This window comes from Meleagris gallopavo, chromosome 12 (genome assembly GCF_905368555.1).
Source record: "Meleagris gallopavo chromosome 12, MGAL_WU_HG_1.1, whole genome shotgun sequence".
Classification (NCBI taxonomy): domain Eukaryota; kingdom Metazoa; phylum Chordata; class Aves; order Galliformes; family Phasianidae; genus Meleagris; species Meleagris gallopavo.
This window is the reverse complement of record NC_139415.1, coordinates 12,667,929-12,685,330: the sequence shown is the minus strand read 5'-3', so window position 1 is coordinate 12,685,330 and position 17,402 is coordinate 12,667,929. Positions and strand designations below refer to the sequence as shown.

At 47.8% G+C, this 17,402-nt stretch overlaps 1 protein-coding gene across 7 annotated transcripts in view; it reads right to left on the bottom strand.

Annotated features, from left to right (window-relative positions):
* NTRK3 (neurotrophic receptor tyrosine kinase 3) overlaps positions 1–17,402 on the bottom strand; it is a 192,909-nt gene that overhangs the window by 163,467 nt on the left and 12,040 nt on the right. For all 7 annotated transcript variants that reach the window (XM_085234301.1, XM_010717488.3, XM_085234302.1 and 4 more), the window contains 2 exons: positions 3,960–4,034; positions 3,012–3,083 (listed from right to left, as the gene is read on the bottom strand). In XM_085234301.1, coding sequence (XP_085090427.1) covers positions 3,012–3,083; positions 3,960–4,034 — 147 coding nt within the window. The remainder of the gene's footprint in view (positions 1–3,011; positions 3,084–3,959; positions 4,035–17,402) is intronic.

Here is a 17,402-nt window from a genome sequence, read left to right as displayed (position 1 = left end):
GACTTGTAATTTCCTATCAAGTTGAATTAAATTGGCCAGAGCAATTCCAATGTTACCAAGAGAAGAACAGGCATGGTAAGAGCACAAAAGACATTTTCCTCAATAAGCTTTTCTACACACAGAAACATAGTAAATATGTATTCAGATGGTTTATGTATCTCAAGTTTAGGCACCATATCATCCTAAAGCCTTCTTGTGTATGTCAAGCCAAAGACTGAGATTTTGTGTCATCACTAAACATTTCCACAGTCTACTACCCCAATTTACCCAGATTTGAGCAGTCAGGACAAAGATTTTCCACAACTTCTAACTGCAGCTTCTCACATGCCAAGCGTAGTGCTCTCCACAACCATTTCCCTATTAGCCAAGAGACAGCGAAAGCTGCACAGAAATGGCAGCAGGAACCTGCCAGTGCAACTTTGCACAGAAATAAAAAAAGACTTTCAGGGAAAGCATGCAAAATACACTGGATGGCTTTCAGTTTAGATCACTTACATCCATCCTCTTCAACACAGCATCAGTACTACTTTTAGAAGAAATCAATGGCCCAAGACCTACAACAGGGAAGGGGATGGAATTTAAATGAACACACCAAACTCATCCAGAACCATTCTTTTAAACCCCTACAAACCTGAACTCCTGCAATTAGAGCTAAGTGATCTGCTTATGATTGCACAGCTGGGATCTGAAGACAAGCGCATGCAGTAAGGAGTGGCCAGAAATAGCAGCTGATAGGAGAAGGCAGAGCTATCTGGTCCATCCGAGATGAGGAAGCTTTGATGAAAGACACTGGGAAAAAGTCACTTCAGAGGGAGGCTGGGATTCAGCCCAGAACATGGAGAGATGAGGGAAAAAAAGCAATTGAGTCCCTGCCATTTGTATACAAGCTTCATGCTTTTCAGATCCAGCTTGCAGCACCCCACGAGGTCCAGCCAAGGATTATCCTTATTCAGGCTGTGAAGTCTCTATGATGTTTGTTAGAGATGTGCAGTCTGTATCTCAGCTCCACCTGCAATCATCCAAACACCCAGCAAAGGAGGAGCAAAACCACACAGCTCACCCGTGAGCCTTAAGTCCACTGTCCTGCAACACATTCAGCTGCTGCCAGCTCTGCCATGAGGGGATCGAGATGGTATCCCTTGCTCTTGTCAGCTACTATACCCACTTAAAGCAGTCCAAGACTCACAGCAGAGTGATATTTCCATTAATCCTTTTATCCCTGGCACCTATGTGTAGTGGCTTCAGAAAATGTCAGGCTCTCAGCAAGCTGAGCTCTCCAAGAAGCAGCAGCCGAGATGCTCTGATGTGCTGGCATAGCCCTATGGGCACATAGTGGAACCAATTGGCACTGGGTGTCTGTAAGCCTGGGCAGCATCCATGCTCTTATGCCAGAATTGGACAGTCCCAGGAGAAAGAAGCCAGCACCCTGACGTAAGAGTTCAAGGAAGCAGATTTCCCTGCAAGACCCAGCTCTGCATCCCTGGAGATGAGAATCTGCCACCAGGAGCAGCCACACTGAAAGCATTCACATACCAGGGACACATCACTGGGACGCATTGCTGGGTGTGCTCAACAGCATCAAATCCAGCAGCAAACACCAACCACATAATGCACTTCCTTGCCTCGAGCTTCAAACAGCAAGGAAAGAAAGACATTAAGAACATGATCAATCTTACATGGCCCGAGCAGTAAACAAACACATATTTCATCACAACATACCAACCTCAGCTTTTGACACAAGATGGATACGTTGGGGTTTTTTCCCCCCTCCATCTCAAAAGTAATCTCAAAAGACAAAAAAAAACAAATGTTTTCTAAGAGAGCAGTAACAGTTGTATGTGTACACGTTAATGGCACACTCGGATTCAAAACGAGCATATTTCCTTCTACACTCCTATGATAACCAAACTAATTTCATCAGGAATCAAATGCTATGTATGTAACAGATAAAAATGAATAAACTGCAACAGCACAATTGACAAACTACATTGGAAAAAAAATCAGTTGGGAGAGGTACTTCAGAAAGAACATTTCCCAGTAACAAACAGCTACACAAAATACAAAACAAATGCTACAAATCAAAATAATAAAGCACGAAAATCAGGGAAATCCCTGTGGTGAGTGTTAAGGAGGTAATATTATAACACGATATGCACTTTTAAAACTCAGAAAGGCCTCATGTTTGTTCATAATGCCCTTAACTATTCATGCCCTTTGGTACTGCACATCTCCTATTTAGGAAGTACTTTACCGTCACTTAGCAACTGTAACCAGTTTTCCAAAAAGGAAGCTTCTGGGGTTTTCAGTTCAAATAATCTCTGAGCATACATCAAAAGACAAATATATCTGGCTCTGCAGGTTGTATCTATCTCCCTCCACCAGTAGCATTCCATATTAATGGCCACATGCACCCACAGAGTCAAATGGCTGTGCTCTACGGCCATTTTTCCCCACGGAAAAAGGCTGCTGGCATTGGTTTCTAAAACACAGGGATGCTCTCCATCCAGCTCACCAGCTCAAACCCAAAGCTGTGCACTTCTCACCAACTTTTTTTTGTTCTTTTAATCCGTGCCAGAGCCAAGAAGGCTTTATCTTGGACACAGTTGTTTTGTCAAGACATTTCAAACTCATGAACACTTTCCATAACTTGCACAGTACTCCAGCTTTTGTTCAGTGCCTTGGGAAGGTGAGTAGATATCCAGTGAAGAAATCCCTTGGCCTCAAGCATAGGGAAACTCCTTGGGACACTATACCTGATGGCTAAGGATGCCCAGGGAGCTGAGCACTCACAACACCCCTACTCCAGCCCTACCTCACGCCCACCAATAGGCCAGCTCACAAAGCCACTCATTAGGAGATCTGACAGCCACGTGCCTCAGGATTTGCCTAACGAGATGGCCACCTCTCAACCCTTTCCCCTTCAGCATCCCCCCCTCCCTCATGCTATGCTCTGTGACCGAAGCCCTGCTGAGGGAGCAGAGGGGACACGGACAGCAGGTGGCTGCACTCACATGTAGCGCAGGTGAGGGTTCTTGGCAAAGGCGCGAGGTTGGATATTTCGTAGTCCTGAGTTCCTGATTGTCCTGGAAAGAGAATGAGAGGGCAGCAATGAAGTCAACGTTGAAGACCGCTCTAAAGCCCTGTGCTAAGCACCAGAGACAGTGCCCAATACTGGGAGCAGCAGTGCCACAGCAAGTATGCTGGGAGCCCTCCAGTCCCTAAGGAGGGACATCTCACCCCAGTCAACCTCCTCAAGCGCAGAGGAAATCAAGCTTTTCAGCTTCAGCTGACACACAGCAGCACAGGCTCAGCACAGAGCAGCTGCTGGGCTGCAAACAACAGTATGCCCCTTTACTGTTTGCTTTGACAAGATGAGAACTGTATCAGTCTGCATGCAGGATGGGTGTTTAGCATGCAGTTTGTTGGGGTTCAGATACCAGGGTGGTACCCAGCCTTCCCAAGCACCAAGAAAACTACTTTCAGGCAAAGGGCCTCAGCTTCTCTGTGATGCACAAGGTCAAGCTCTTCTGAAACCAGGAGGGCTGCAGAGGGAGATGCCATTTCCTTATTGTGCAGCACTACCACAACAACCAAACTAAATGAGAACCAACAGCCCAGCATTGAAGGATTGGCAGAGACAGCTGGAAATTCACATTGTGAGACTGAAATGAGTCAGAACAATGCACAAGCCCAGCACCAGAACAGCGGGGGAGAGGAGAGGTCAGGGTTGATGTGTGTTGACAGAGCTGTCAGGAGCTAGCAATCTTCCTCCTCCCAGATCCAGTAAAGACCAGAAAGCACTTCATCTCCATTTTGTGAAGTTTCATAACAAAACACTGCAGAGCCAGCAGCTTAAACAGGCTCTGAATGCCACAGCACAGAGACAGAGGGAACCATTTGCTTAGGAAGCAAGGGACTGCCCAGTGCACTCCTCCTCCCGACATGCAAGACATACTCACAGCCTCTGGAGTCCCGTGTACAGCTCCATGTCTACAGCATTCAGCGTCTGCAAGTTCTTCCAGTTCTCTATGTGTCTGTGAAAGAGAAGGAAAGGCTCAGCTATGGCACATCCAGATGGCTCTGCCCATTCAGAGGGCAGCACACAGTATCATGTTCACTTTTGCTATAGCCCAAACCTTCAACGTGCAGAAGGTCTGGAAATTGAATGTACTCTGGCTTCAGCAGACATATCCCCAGATACATGGGGTATGCATCATGCTGCCAAAATAAGCAGCTTCCCGTGCTGCTTTTTATTCTGTGTTCCCTGTACTCTGGGGGGGGGGGGGGGGGAAAAAAAAAAAAAAAAAACACCACCAACATGGTTTTACCCATAATTTTCAGTGTAGGAAATGCAACCGATCCATTGTACACCATTGGTAAAGTCATTGCTTCTCTCCAAGCACATCAGTGCCACTCAAGAGGAGTGAAAGTAAATAAGACTTCTCAACAAAAATATGGGGCCTGAAAGGGGGAGGAAAGGAAAAAAGGCCATATATTTATCCATTCTCTTACTTCAGTGGACAAACGGGGTGCTGGTCCTTGCTAGCTGGAAGCGCTGCTGGCAGCAGAGTGCCAAACTCAGTTTGGAAACCGTGCCTTTATTATAAATTCCTCTGTCGCCTGGGGCACTCGAGCAGGTATGTTATGGAGAATGAAAACAGAAATAGATCTGTCACCATGGGATTGTTACTCAGTAAATATTAGAGCTGGGGGAAGGTGACAGATCGACTGCCCCAGAGGACAGGGTCCCCTATTATCAGCAGCACAGGAGTGATGCTGGCAGCATGGCCACAGGCCCCTAACAAGCTGCAATGCTGTGCAGCTGGGAGGAAGCTTGGTTTTCACCAATCAGGTAGTCCTTGGTGAGTCCAGGCTTTCTCCCAGACCAATATTCCTTCCAACAGAAAGCACGTTTCCAAGAGAACCTTGCTGCAGAGCAGGTAAATGTGGTCCTCTATCAGAGCAATCTCAGAGTACGTAAATTATCTGTCCAGTTCCCTTAGACAAGGCATAAAAGAAGTGCAGCCTCCAAGTTCAGGAGTGCATGCACCCAAACTCACATTTGCCCTGATGCCATCATTGGCTTCATGCTCAGCCTTGGGCAGAGAAACATTTCCGTGTTACGGAGGGTTGGGGTGATGGGCCAGTGCTAAGAACCATTACCTCTGAGTTTAGGACCTCACGTGGTGGAACAGAGGGTGATTAAGGGGAATAGGGACTTCAGTCACTCCTGGAGCAGTCACAGAGGTCATACATTCCTTCTCAAAACACAGTGAGTGCTGGAGAAGCATTTGCACAAGAATAGATGAACAAGCACAACAGAATCTGGACTTGAACTACATCCCAAATACCATCCGTATAAAGAAAAAAATGTAATAATCCGAATTGTGGATTAAACCTAGAACCTGAACACGTTTCTCTGCTATCACCATCCAAATCCAAGAAGAGCAAGGACCCAAAAGAGTCATCGCTGTGGGTGTCCCAACTCTGGAGCTGCTTGAGGCCAGGTTGGATAGGGCCCTGGGTAGCCTGAGCTGGTGGGGAACAACCAGACCGTGACAGGGGGTTGGAGCTTAATGATCTTTAAAGGTTCCTTCCAACTCAAGCTATTCTATTCTAATCTACGAAAAATTCACATCCTAGGGCACAAGACTCCTTGGCTCCTCCAAGAAAAGAAGAGGCAGGAAGGGGATAACTTGGGTTTACCACTAGGGCATGCTGGAGCTACAGCATCTGAGCACTGAGAAAGGGCAGAGATGGAGCAGCCCTGAGCCAGGAGCTACGGAGCAACCGCAGCTGGGAAGGAGGTGGCAGCCAGATTGGCTCTTGTTTTATTGATTGTGGTTGCTAAAATAAAATAGTCAAGGTTATTTTTGACCTGACACTCAAAGCCACATGCAGCATATGAGAGGTAGGAAGAGACCTGGGCTTGTTCCCAATGATACACACAGGCTTGCTGGTGACTGGGGGTCTTGGTGAGAGCTGTAAATCTGACAGAACTACAAACATCTTGGCCTGCTCTGGACTCAAAATGAAAAAAAAAAAAATCTCATATTCTGTCTACAAAATGCTGCACTCTAACTGTGGAAGTGGATGAAGTACATAATGCCAGAACAGACCTGCACTGGACAGAATGGCTATTGTCCTCCAAGCAGTTCAATCCCTCCAGAAGTGACATTGTACCAAGCTGTAAAGAAACCTTCAGAATCCATGCTCCAGCCTCCCAAAGGCAGCCCAGGATTCTCCTGAGCCAATTACGCTTTGGTTTGTTATTTAACATACACACACAACACCCATATAGGGAGTGACAAGGGAGGTGGAAATAAACACACACATATAGAATAATCCCATGACACAGCAGCTCTTTTACATAGAGTGCAACAGAGGGTGATAGCATCATCTTGAATCAGGTGCACAGTTCAGCAAGCAAATTTGAGTCCTCATGGCTACACAGATGCTTCCCTTCACAAGGGGTCCTAGAAAGTTGTTTTCATATACACACACACACACACACACAGATACATATACATACACACACTTTTTTTTTTCAACTTAGGAGTCACTCCCTAGCTCCTCAAAGCAGTAAATCAGACATTGTTGACAGGCACCCCAACGATACACCCAGAAATCCATTTTCTTTTGTTCCCTATGGCTTTTGAAAGAGTAGCGTAACCTTTAAGAAGTAGATTCAGGCAAATCCAGCCAGCACAAAATAAACAGAAATGCATCTTACTCTGAAAGTTCAAGGAGTCAAGCTGTGATTGCAAAATTGGCAGCAGTTGCACAGGAAAGCAAACCAAAGAAACTTCACTCCTAAACTTCAGTCCCTCTTCATGTCCTTCAGCCTCTCAAGTTAGTTCCTCCTCTTTTCCTTCCATGGCTTTGCTTGCCCTTGAAAGACTGACATCTTTCCCATTTCTACCCAAAATGGAACCTTCCCCTTCTCTGTCTCAGATCATTAACCTGGCAGGAACACATCTGCAGGGCTCACTCCAAAAACAGATGTGACAATCCCAGTCCCGCCCCATTCTCTGCAATCAGACTTTTAGGTATGAATTACAGCCCATGGGTTACTGCCTCCTTCCTACAAACTCCTCTAAACATACAATAGCAATAGCTTCAAGAATAACACCATACTCCACAAATCCTGAACTGTGCACCACATACACATCCACCCAGACTCATCTCCAGCTTTAATATCAAGACCACATGAGATGAATCACTAAAAAAAGATGGCAGCGCTCATTTTCTGGAGGGGGAAGCAAAGGAGAAAAGGGTTATTTGTTTTAAATACTGCCTTCTCTACCTCATGCCTATTAGGCAAGTCCTGATCAAGTCCAGGTCTCCCTGCAATGTAAAGCTGCCATTTACAGACCAAACTGTCCTGTTTAGGAGTAGCTGGGGCTTCTTTCTTCCAAATTTGTACTGAAATGCTGCACTGGAACCCTGCTCTTCTCATTTCTTACAACATACACACACACACGCATTTCATATTTGTCTTGCGTCAAAATTATCCTTGCTTAAACAGCTTTTTTCCTTTCCTGCTATTTACTCCTCCTTCCTTTACAAAGAAGTCAGACCCACCCAGCAATCATTCATAATTACACAAGGTCAGTTCTGCCAAGACAGCAAGTCCGTACTGTGCAGTGAAGAGCAAGGCAAATTGAACCAAATGCCTTAAGAGATACAAAACTCAAGACGTAGAAGTGATGCAGATACACTCTCAGACAGGATCTTCGGTGACCTTCACAATAAGTACCACTATGATAGTCACCATAATAGAAAACTGCCCCACTTTCTTCATTGACCTACTTAAGTCCTTCTTATCTTCAAGAAGGGTGACCAGAAGCATGCAGCAGTCTCCAGGAGGACTCAGTTTACAGAAGCAGCACCCCACTGGTACTCACAATGCCTTGGCTTTCAGCCCAAGATCTTAGCATCCTTATCACAGCCTTATCAGCACTTGTCCTCACCTGCAATCCAGCACTTCACTAAGCACTTCTACCCACCAGGTCATTCCCAATTGACATGACTTCCTAGCTGACAGCAAAAACCCACATAACTCCCATACGTGCACTACAGACTTCCTTGGATTTGTTTCTGGCACTTCCCCTCTGTGCCCCACAGCCCCTGCACTGAGCCAGCAGCAAAGCCCATGAGCCAGCTCCTGCCTTTTGAGCCAATGCCTTCATGAAGGCAGGAGCCAACTTCACCTGCAAGCAACCTCTTCCAACATATCTCACCACCTTTTCTCCTTTAGCCAGCTCTTCACCTCCAACACTGCGCTATTCCCAGTGTAACACCATCAAATTAACCTCTCACCATGAAGCAGCCTCTTTGCTTAGGAAATTAGTTACAGATATAAGCTTATCCAGACAAAAGCTATCTTTAGGAGGTCAGTCCTGCATCATATCTCAGCCTCCACTTATGACAGCGCAAAGCCCTCTTTGCCAGCCCCACAGCTCCCAGGCACTATGTGAAACCAGTGGCTTTTTCCCTGCTTTGCTGACAGATCAGAGATCTCGTCGGCTATATGGCCACCCAATGGCAGGCTTTAACTTTTGGCTGGTCTCCAGACATGCCATCAGCTAGCCCCACTTGCTGGAAGCAGAGAAGTGCCCACCATCCCATGGGAATTCCCATCACTCTGCCAGAGATGTTTGACAACACAGGCTGGTGTCACCTCCTGGAGACCACACAGCAAGCCTGCACAGCCCTATGCACTCCTCTTCCAGCCCAGGGCCAACACAGCAAGGGAGATGAAAACATCCACAAATATTTAAACACAACCAGGCTTATTTTATCCCACATGAATGAGGCAGGGGTGAAAAGCAGCAGCTTATGCCAATTTACTGAGTGATTAGCTTGAGGCTACTTAATGTCTCTGACCTTCCTTCACCCTCCTTATATGACAAGGATAATATTTATCTAATCTCCCTCAGCTTTTCAAGTGCTGTGGTAAATAGCTAAAAAAAGGCACTTGATGAGCACCAAGTACTATGTAGCATGTATACACATGTGCTACCCAAATCCACATCCAGCCCAGACTGAAGGAGGATGACTTTCCATCAGGATGCCGTCAGCTCCAATCTGACAGAGCAGATGGCACATCTTCTTCAGAGCCACGCTGCACAAGTGCCACGTCGGGCTCCTAGGGACACAGCTATTGGAGAAGAAAAGGTTTGGACAACACTCTCAGAAATATGGTTTGAATTGTTAGTGGTCCTGTGTGGAGCCTGTAGTTGGGCTCAGTGATCCCTGTGGGCCCCTATCAATTCAGGATATGCACACATTGGAAAGGCAAGCAAAGTACTGGACTCCTTGCTCTTACAGGGCAATGGGAAAATTGATTTGTCATCCAGGCACATTACACCTCACCATGCAGATAGAAACATTAGCTTTCAATTACCTGATATGTTTAGCATTATAAACAAACCACTTGGCACACCAGCACTAGACCATGAAAATATGAACGTGAAGGTAGGAAGAACAGAGAGAAGTCATCTATTGACTACTGAGCTCTGCCTCCTCCAGGCAGAGGTGCAGGAGCAGGCAGCAAACCCTGGAGGCTGGGAAGGCACCGTCCTCAGTGTCACCCCACTGGGGCAAACCCTGCACTCTGGGGCTGACAGCCCCTTTTATTCACAGGGCTGGGGAAGCCATAAAGAAATCAGCCATTCTTCACAGTATTATAAGGCACTTATCACATACATTTAATAACCAGAGGCATGAAGGACTTGATTCCCTCAATATGGAAGTTATAAAATTGAATTGGTAACTGAGCATTAAAGGCAAGTGCAGCTGAATGAAGACTTATGAGGGCAATATTTTCCTTATTTGAAGCGTGGGCTTCCCCTTCCCAAGTGCACATGGAAAAGTCACCCAGCAGCAGATAACTTTACATCGTTAAGAAAATTTGAGGTCAGTGAGAGAAAGGGTGGAGATGCAAGCAAATCCAGCTTTGTAGAATTAATTATTAGCGTAACCCCACAGTGTAATTGCAATTTGTCAAGGTAATGATCATAAAACACACCACTGTGACACAGCTCCCTGTGTGCTAGCAGATCTGCTCCTCTTGCCAGGGCCACATAGGGTACTTGTTGCTGGGGAAGATGCTCCCAGTCACCCTCCTGTGGCTCCAACCATCCTCAGCTTGGGCATCCAACCCAACAAATCAAACTGGGCTCTTCCAGAAGGGCTGGGCAAAAGGAAGAGCCCTCCATTCCTATCCCAAGTTGGGCTCAATGATCTTTATGGGTCCCTTCCAACTTGGGATATTCAGTGATCCCAAGGGGGCCTCCACACCCTTGCCCAGCTCTGGCTGGTGACTTAAGGAGCAGACAAAATCCCTAGCAGGGACAATGTTTCAGCATTACTGAAGGACAGCAGGCTGCCCAGACCCAGAACAGACTGATTGCTGCAGAACGTGGGAAGCAGTACATTCCCATTATCTCACACTACATCCAAGGCCTTTCAGTGCAGGAAGAGTTATGCCCAGTCACCTGCTTTTAGAGTGGAAGAAATAGGTGCAAGTGGGACAGCAGAGCTGAAGGAGCACTGTGGGCAGCAGGGCAACTGCCTTCAACAAACATCCTCCTTAATCTCTCATCACTGTTACATCTCAGCTAGTGCTCAAGAACTGAGATGTCCCAGATCCCCATGGTGCTGAAGAACCTCATTAACCTCCTGTTAATGACTGCAATCACAAACAAGCATGCCCAATTGCAACACAGCCATCCGGGACGAGAGGGCAATCCAGGGAAGAGAGAACGTTCCTCCAGGTATCTTACAGTGAGTAGAAACCTTGAGATGAGAGAGCATCCTCTGCTTTATGGGGTGCAGGAGATCAAGCAGACTCCCCTTTGGGCAGCAGCTGGTTCCCTGTGCACCCTCCAGGAAAAGGAAAGGATGCTTTTACCCATGGGATCTCACATGCAGCGAGAGCTGGAAGCATGCAGTATTTTGTGGCCTTTAAAGATCAAACAGCATTCTATGGAAGAAGTAGCACCCTGGTCAAAATCAGCTCCCGTAATCACATTCTGCCTTATTAAACCCTCTTTGCAGCTTCAAACGAGAGGCGAGATTCCCTCACACTCCCACCTCTGAACAGGTCTGTGGCTGTTCAGAAATTAAAGATATACAAATGAAGTCGTGAAGAGCTGACAAACTCTGCTCCAGCTTCATGCCTCTCTTAGAGAGCATGGTACCCACACACATCAGCAAATGAAGGAAATGGAGCCCAGGTGTGTGATCACATTCAACCTGACAGGAGTAATCCTTCGCACAAGCAGTGCCACTGAGCATCCTCTCCTGCCCAGAGCTCTGTGGTTGTCCCCTTCCATCCAGACCCACTGCCACTCCCAGCTCTGCTCTCTGCTGCACACCCCCACAAACCCACAGGCACGCTTCCCAAAAGCACAAGCTCTACAGGAGTCTAAATTTGGCAGCTTTTACATCCACATCAGCTTCATCCCAAACCCTGTTTAAGTTTAGCCGCACGCTTTGGGGCCATGCAGCGGACACCATAGGCACCCAAAGGTCTCTGTGCTCCTGCCACGGCTGTGGCTGCATCAGAACCCTCCATTCCCATCCCATTCTCCTCCACAACACCCCAGCCTCATTTATCAGGGCTTTCCCACAGCCCCAACACCAGGAAACCTGCCGATCCCATGCAGCAAGGGCAGAGCCAATCTGTCCTGGGCTCACGTCCTGCTCCCACCAAGCGCTCATTTTCCCAAGGAGCCTGAACTCCTCTCCCCCAGCAGTTTGGCTGCCCCGATGTTTACGAAGCAATGCCCAGCTGGGCTGGATGGGGGCCAGGCTCCCAGCCGCTCCGCTCAGGACAGGCACAGCAGCTCCCAAACCCTTCTGGATGCTGAGCCTCCTACCCCACAGGTTGGCAGCAGACTTTCACCAGGAGAACATTTGGATTCCTGCAGTGTGCAATCAGCCCAGGCAGAGAAAATAAAGTATCCCTTTTTGTGCGTTTTTTTCCCCCCCCTCTCTCCTCTGCTTGCATTTTTCTTATCACAGAGGTGGAAGAAAAAAAAAAAAAAGCATCACTCAGGAGGAGGGGGATGCACACATTACAATAGGGTGGAAGGTCATGGAAATAGCAGGTATGTAATGGGGAGACAACTGGCTCTTAGAAGGAGACGTGAGCCAATGCGCCTGTAAACATGACACAGGCAGGAGGAGGCAGGGCAGGAACAGACACTTTAAAAGCTCTTCTCCCAGCGTTCCACTTTGTTCACTGAAACATGAAAAAAAAAAAAAAAAAAGGGCTTTGCAAACATATTACATGAGAAGGCACTGACAGCCACAGATGCTGCTAACAGGGCTGCTGTGTTTGAGCCGACCCAGCCAGGGAAACACAGAATATGGGGATCACTTCCATCTCAGATCTCCAGTTAAAGGCACAGACATTGGTACAACTTCCCCAGGGGGAAGCACATGGGTTCCTGCTACCCAAACATGACCTTTCACCACTGATGCTGATGATTTATTTAGTGGGACGCATTTCTTCTTGGTGCTGCTAAGGGTCACAGAGCAATTTCCCCCATATCCTTGAACCAAGAACTTGAGTAGATTTTACTTTTTGTTGTTGTTTTGCTTGCACACAATCACTCAAACTTCATTTCTGCTCCTCTGCAGGAGCTGGAGGTCCCAGCCCAACCTTGGAGCAAAGCACGCAAGCCCAGAGAGTCAGCAGCAAAGAGAAGATCACCCCGCACAAAGAATGCAGACATTGTGTGCTGCTGGCTCATTCACAGCCTGCAGCAGCTGGGGCCCGAGAGCCTGTGCTGTGTGCCAGGCTGGGGCTCACTGGGGTCAGCAGCTGGTGTGGGACAGCCCTCCTGCACCACTCCTCCCTCTGTGGGCACCGCAGTGGGATGGGGAGAGGCTGATGTGTTTCACTCTGCTCTGCAGGAGGAGGAATAAGGGTGGGTTTCATGGTGCATGATGCCATCAGGGCCACCCCTCAGCACCACGTTTTGGTTGCCTGGTAGCCAGCAAACCTACCCGAAGCCCAACCGCTGGCCATCAACTCCAGGCCACCATCCAGACAGAGCTACTCCCAACTGCAGAGAGGAATCATCACAGAATGGCTTGGGTTGGAAAAGACCTCAAAGATCATCTTGTTTCAGCTCCCACGCTGCAGGCAGGGTTGCAACCCACTAGATCAGGCATTATATAAGGCTGCCCAGTGGAAGAAAGCAGCTGTGCTACATTACAGTAATTCACTCTGCAAGTTTCCTGCAGAGAAACAGATCTGAGTTCAGCCAGGAATTGGAGCTCCCATGAACTGGCTCAGCAGGGTAGTGGGAGGTGAGGGCAGGACCTCTACCAGCATCCCCATCCCAAGAGCACACCACAGCCCTGCCTAGCAATCCTAATACAATCATCACCTCTGGTGTCCATATTCTAGGTTATGAGGGCATCATGGTTTCCTGGCCACAAGGACCCCAACACCAAACCAAGGAAGCCATCCCAGCTGAGGGGCAACCCACAGTCTCCTGAACCTCCACACATCACACCTGCTGACCAACAGCTTCTGCCCAAGGCAGTTTGCAGCTGGGTAGCTTTTGTGGGGTTTTTTCTGGTTTTTGTTTTGGTTTTTTTTTTTTTTTAAACATCTTTTCCCTATCTCCCTTTTGAAAAATTCTGTAGTTGCTATGGAAATGGTCTCATCAGTATGGGTAGAACATAGCAGTGCCAGCCAGAACTCCCTGCAGTTCCCAGTTGACACCAGTGCCCAGGAACTGGCTGTGCTGGAAGTTATCCCAAGCTGCACAAGGAGCGCCCAGACCTTAAAGCCACGATGGGCACTGATGGCGGATTGAGACTCATCTGGGAATCAGGGTAGGGACCTGCAAATCACCCAGGGATAAGACAGGATGACAAAAAAATAATAATAATAAATCAAGACACCCTCACACTGGTTATAAGCAGCAACAAGATGCAGCCTCTCCAGCAGTACCTCGCTGTAGGCAGAGAGATAAGCACAGATGGGGCAGCAGGAGAAGAGGCAAGTTTTGTCACAGGTGCTGTGCATCCCTCTAGGGAGGTTTCTGCTGCTCACCTTGTGCTGCCACATCCCTACCTCAAAAACCACGCATGAAGCTCATTTCACAGCACCTCTGCACACTTGGCAATGAGCAGGCTGCAGATGTTGAGCTGGGTGTTTCCCCAAGCATCCATCTCCTGCTGCAGGGTTTTTCATACATTCACATTGATGCTGCACCCATCTCACATCTCCATCCTCCTGCATCAGCCCTATCAGCAGGATCAGAGTCTGTCATGCAGCATGTCCCCCCCCTCTGCCTTGGTCCTGCAGCACACGGGCAGTGCCATCATGGCACTGAGATGCACTATGGCACATCCATGGGGTGATGAATGCTGGGCTGAGTTTAGCACAGACCTACCAGATCCTGCTTGTCCTTTGGGTGCGAGTCCTGATTAAAGTCCTAAATCAACAATTTGCATCCTCAAACTTCAAGAAGCACATCGACACTGGAAGCTACGTGCATCTTCAACCTTGCCAGACCCTACATGCTCTCCCAGAAGAATGCACTGCACACAGGAGAGAAGGAAGGGCTGAGCTGTTACTGAGCCACTCACCCGTGGTCACAAATGCTGCAAACAGGAGCCAGTGCTCCATTGATGCATGCTGTCATTTCTGGCCCACATTTAATAGGTTCAAGACCTAAAGCACAAAGCAGCAGAAAAAATGTGCTTCCCACCCTGATCATCTTAGCGCATACCAGAACCTCTTTGCTCCCTGCTCCCAGAAACATCATTGCACCAGCCCAGAACATTTTGCTCCACAGTTTTGGCAAGAAGTGCCATGCAAACCTGCTTGCAAAGCAAAGAAGCAATCTGCAAATCATTAAGGTTGGAAAAGACCACTGAGATCACGAGGTCCAACTCCAACCCACCCCTACCACACCCCTCAGTGCCACGTCTCCATGGTTCTTGAATACCTCCATGAACAGTGACCTCACCACTTCCCTGGGCAGCCTCCGCCAATACATCACTGCTTTTTCTGAGAAGATATTTCTCCCGATATCCAACCTGAAGCCTGGCCATGTGTGGACCAGAAACAGCAAACGCAGGGAGCTGCAATCCTCTTATTGCATCAAATCACTGCAACCATGATCTCATTACACTACGTCTCATCACTGTCCTCATCCTGGTGCCCCGTATCCCCATACTAACCCTGCTCCCACAGCCCCTTTCCCACCACACCACCCCAACAGTCCTCAACCCAGAGGTGGAGCATACACTATCCCATCATTCAAAAAAAAAAAAAAAAAACCTGAAGCACAGAAAGCAAACAACTTATCCATCATCCAGCAGTCCATCTTAAGATGCCACTTTTCCAACACTCGCTCTTCCAGCACCCTTATCCTGTCCCACAAAAACCTCAGCGGCATCTCCTCTGGTGAGGCTGGGTCAGCCCCAAAGTTGATTTATCTAGCCATTGGAAGAGCAGTGTATCAGAGTTGGTTCCTTGGGCACCCAGAGTGCCCAACGTGCCCATCCCAGCTGCACCCTGAAACACCAGCAGCACCCAGAACCTGCACACAGCATAGTGCTGCCTCAACCCCAGCTGATATGGCAAATAAGATTACAACAAATACAAACTAATGATACAGCTGTCAAGGCAGATTAGACTGCACAGTGTAAAAAATTGCAGGGCTGTTTAGTCACAACAATATAAGATTAATTTATCAATACAGCTTATGTGGCGCTGGAGAGATAGCAAATTGAGTAAGTGAATCTTTTCTACACCTTATGGGGAGGGGGAGCTCCCAACCAGCTGGGTGCAAGGGTCCAGATGCCCATGAGGACGCAGGGGATGGGAACAGCTTGAGGCAGCCGTGTGACTCTCCCAGCTCAGGTTTGATGATGGGATGCCACACATGTGTTTATTTACCTACATATTTTCAATTCTCAGAATTAACATATGCAAAAATATGCAAAGCCACTTTCACCCTTTGGGGGTTACACCTCTGCCAAGCACAGCTGAGCTCACACAGTTGAGCATCTTTTTCAAGGGTGCCCACAAAGCGAGCACGCAGCCAGCAGCCCCTCAGGAGATGCTTCCAACTCATCCTCAGCCCAAAAGATAGGACCCCAGTAAGGCCGTATCATTCCACATCCCCCCTGCTTTGCCATCCGCGGGTTAAAAATGTGCAAGTAAATAAATAGCTGCAGTGATAATGAGCCAAGGTTTCGATCTGTGAAGGTGAGAGCACAGCAGCAGCCGCCGATACGAAGGAAGCGCCCGTTTCTATAAATATTGAAATCCGGTAATTATCATCATTAGAACTAGTTGTGATTTATCCGTAGCTCAATCCCAACAAGTAAAAATGGCATTTATTTGCCACAATTAGAACAGCTAAAAATACCTCCCGAACCTTGCCTGGCTTTAAAACAACCACATCCCATGAGTGGTCTTAGCTTTGGGTTTGGATGGTGGGGAGCAACACAAGAGGTGAACAAACCTTGTGTTCCCCCCCGGGGGCACTGAATCGAAGTCCCATCATCTTTCAGAAGCTGTTCCCAGCTCCACAACTCCCTGCATAACACAACATCCCCCCCCAGCAAGCAGCAAACATAGAATCATAAGGTTGGAAAAGACCTCTAAGATGATGATCTTAGACCAACCGTCGACCCATCACCCTTCACGCCCACTAAACCATGTCCCAGCATGTCACATCCCTACAGTATCTGTACATTCACAGACAATTACCAAAGAGGCAGCACCTTGATGTCTGTAGTCTGTATCACAACCCCAGGCAGGGGGTTCCCCCATCAGATGGCCCCAATCCCCAAAGGCTTTCTCCGGCTGCTCCAAGACAGAAGGTTTCCCTGAGGAGACATGCCTGACTCCACGGGTCAGAGATGTTCTTTCCAACAGTCACACTGAATATTTTCCCCACTTCTTCAGCAACAGCAGGAAAAACACGCTGTGAAATGGGCAGCCTGACAGTTCCATGCTGCATGGGGGCAAACGCAACAAGGTGCCAGACCCATCCTGCAGCCTGGGGACACCCCCAGCCACCAGCCACTCATCCCCAGCAGATATCCACCCCAGCCTCCTCCCACAGTAACCTGACCACACTAAGGGCTTTTTTTTTCCTCCTTTCCTTTCTCTTTCCACCACTATTTGCTCAGGAACCTATAGCCCATTTTCCCTCCTTTCAGCAGCATCCTATCCAAGGCAAACCAAACTAATTTTAAGAGTAAGATTTGGCAAGACACTATATCAAATGCTTTACTAAATCCAAATATATTAGGATTTCCACGTTCTGCTCAGCCACTAATTTTGCGATTCCATCAAAAAAGAAAAAGCAATCAGGTTTGTCTGGCAAGATTTATTCTTCCTAAATCCC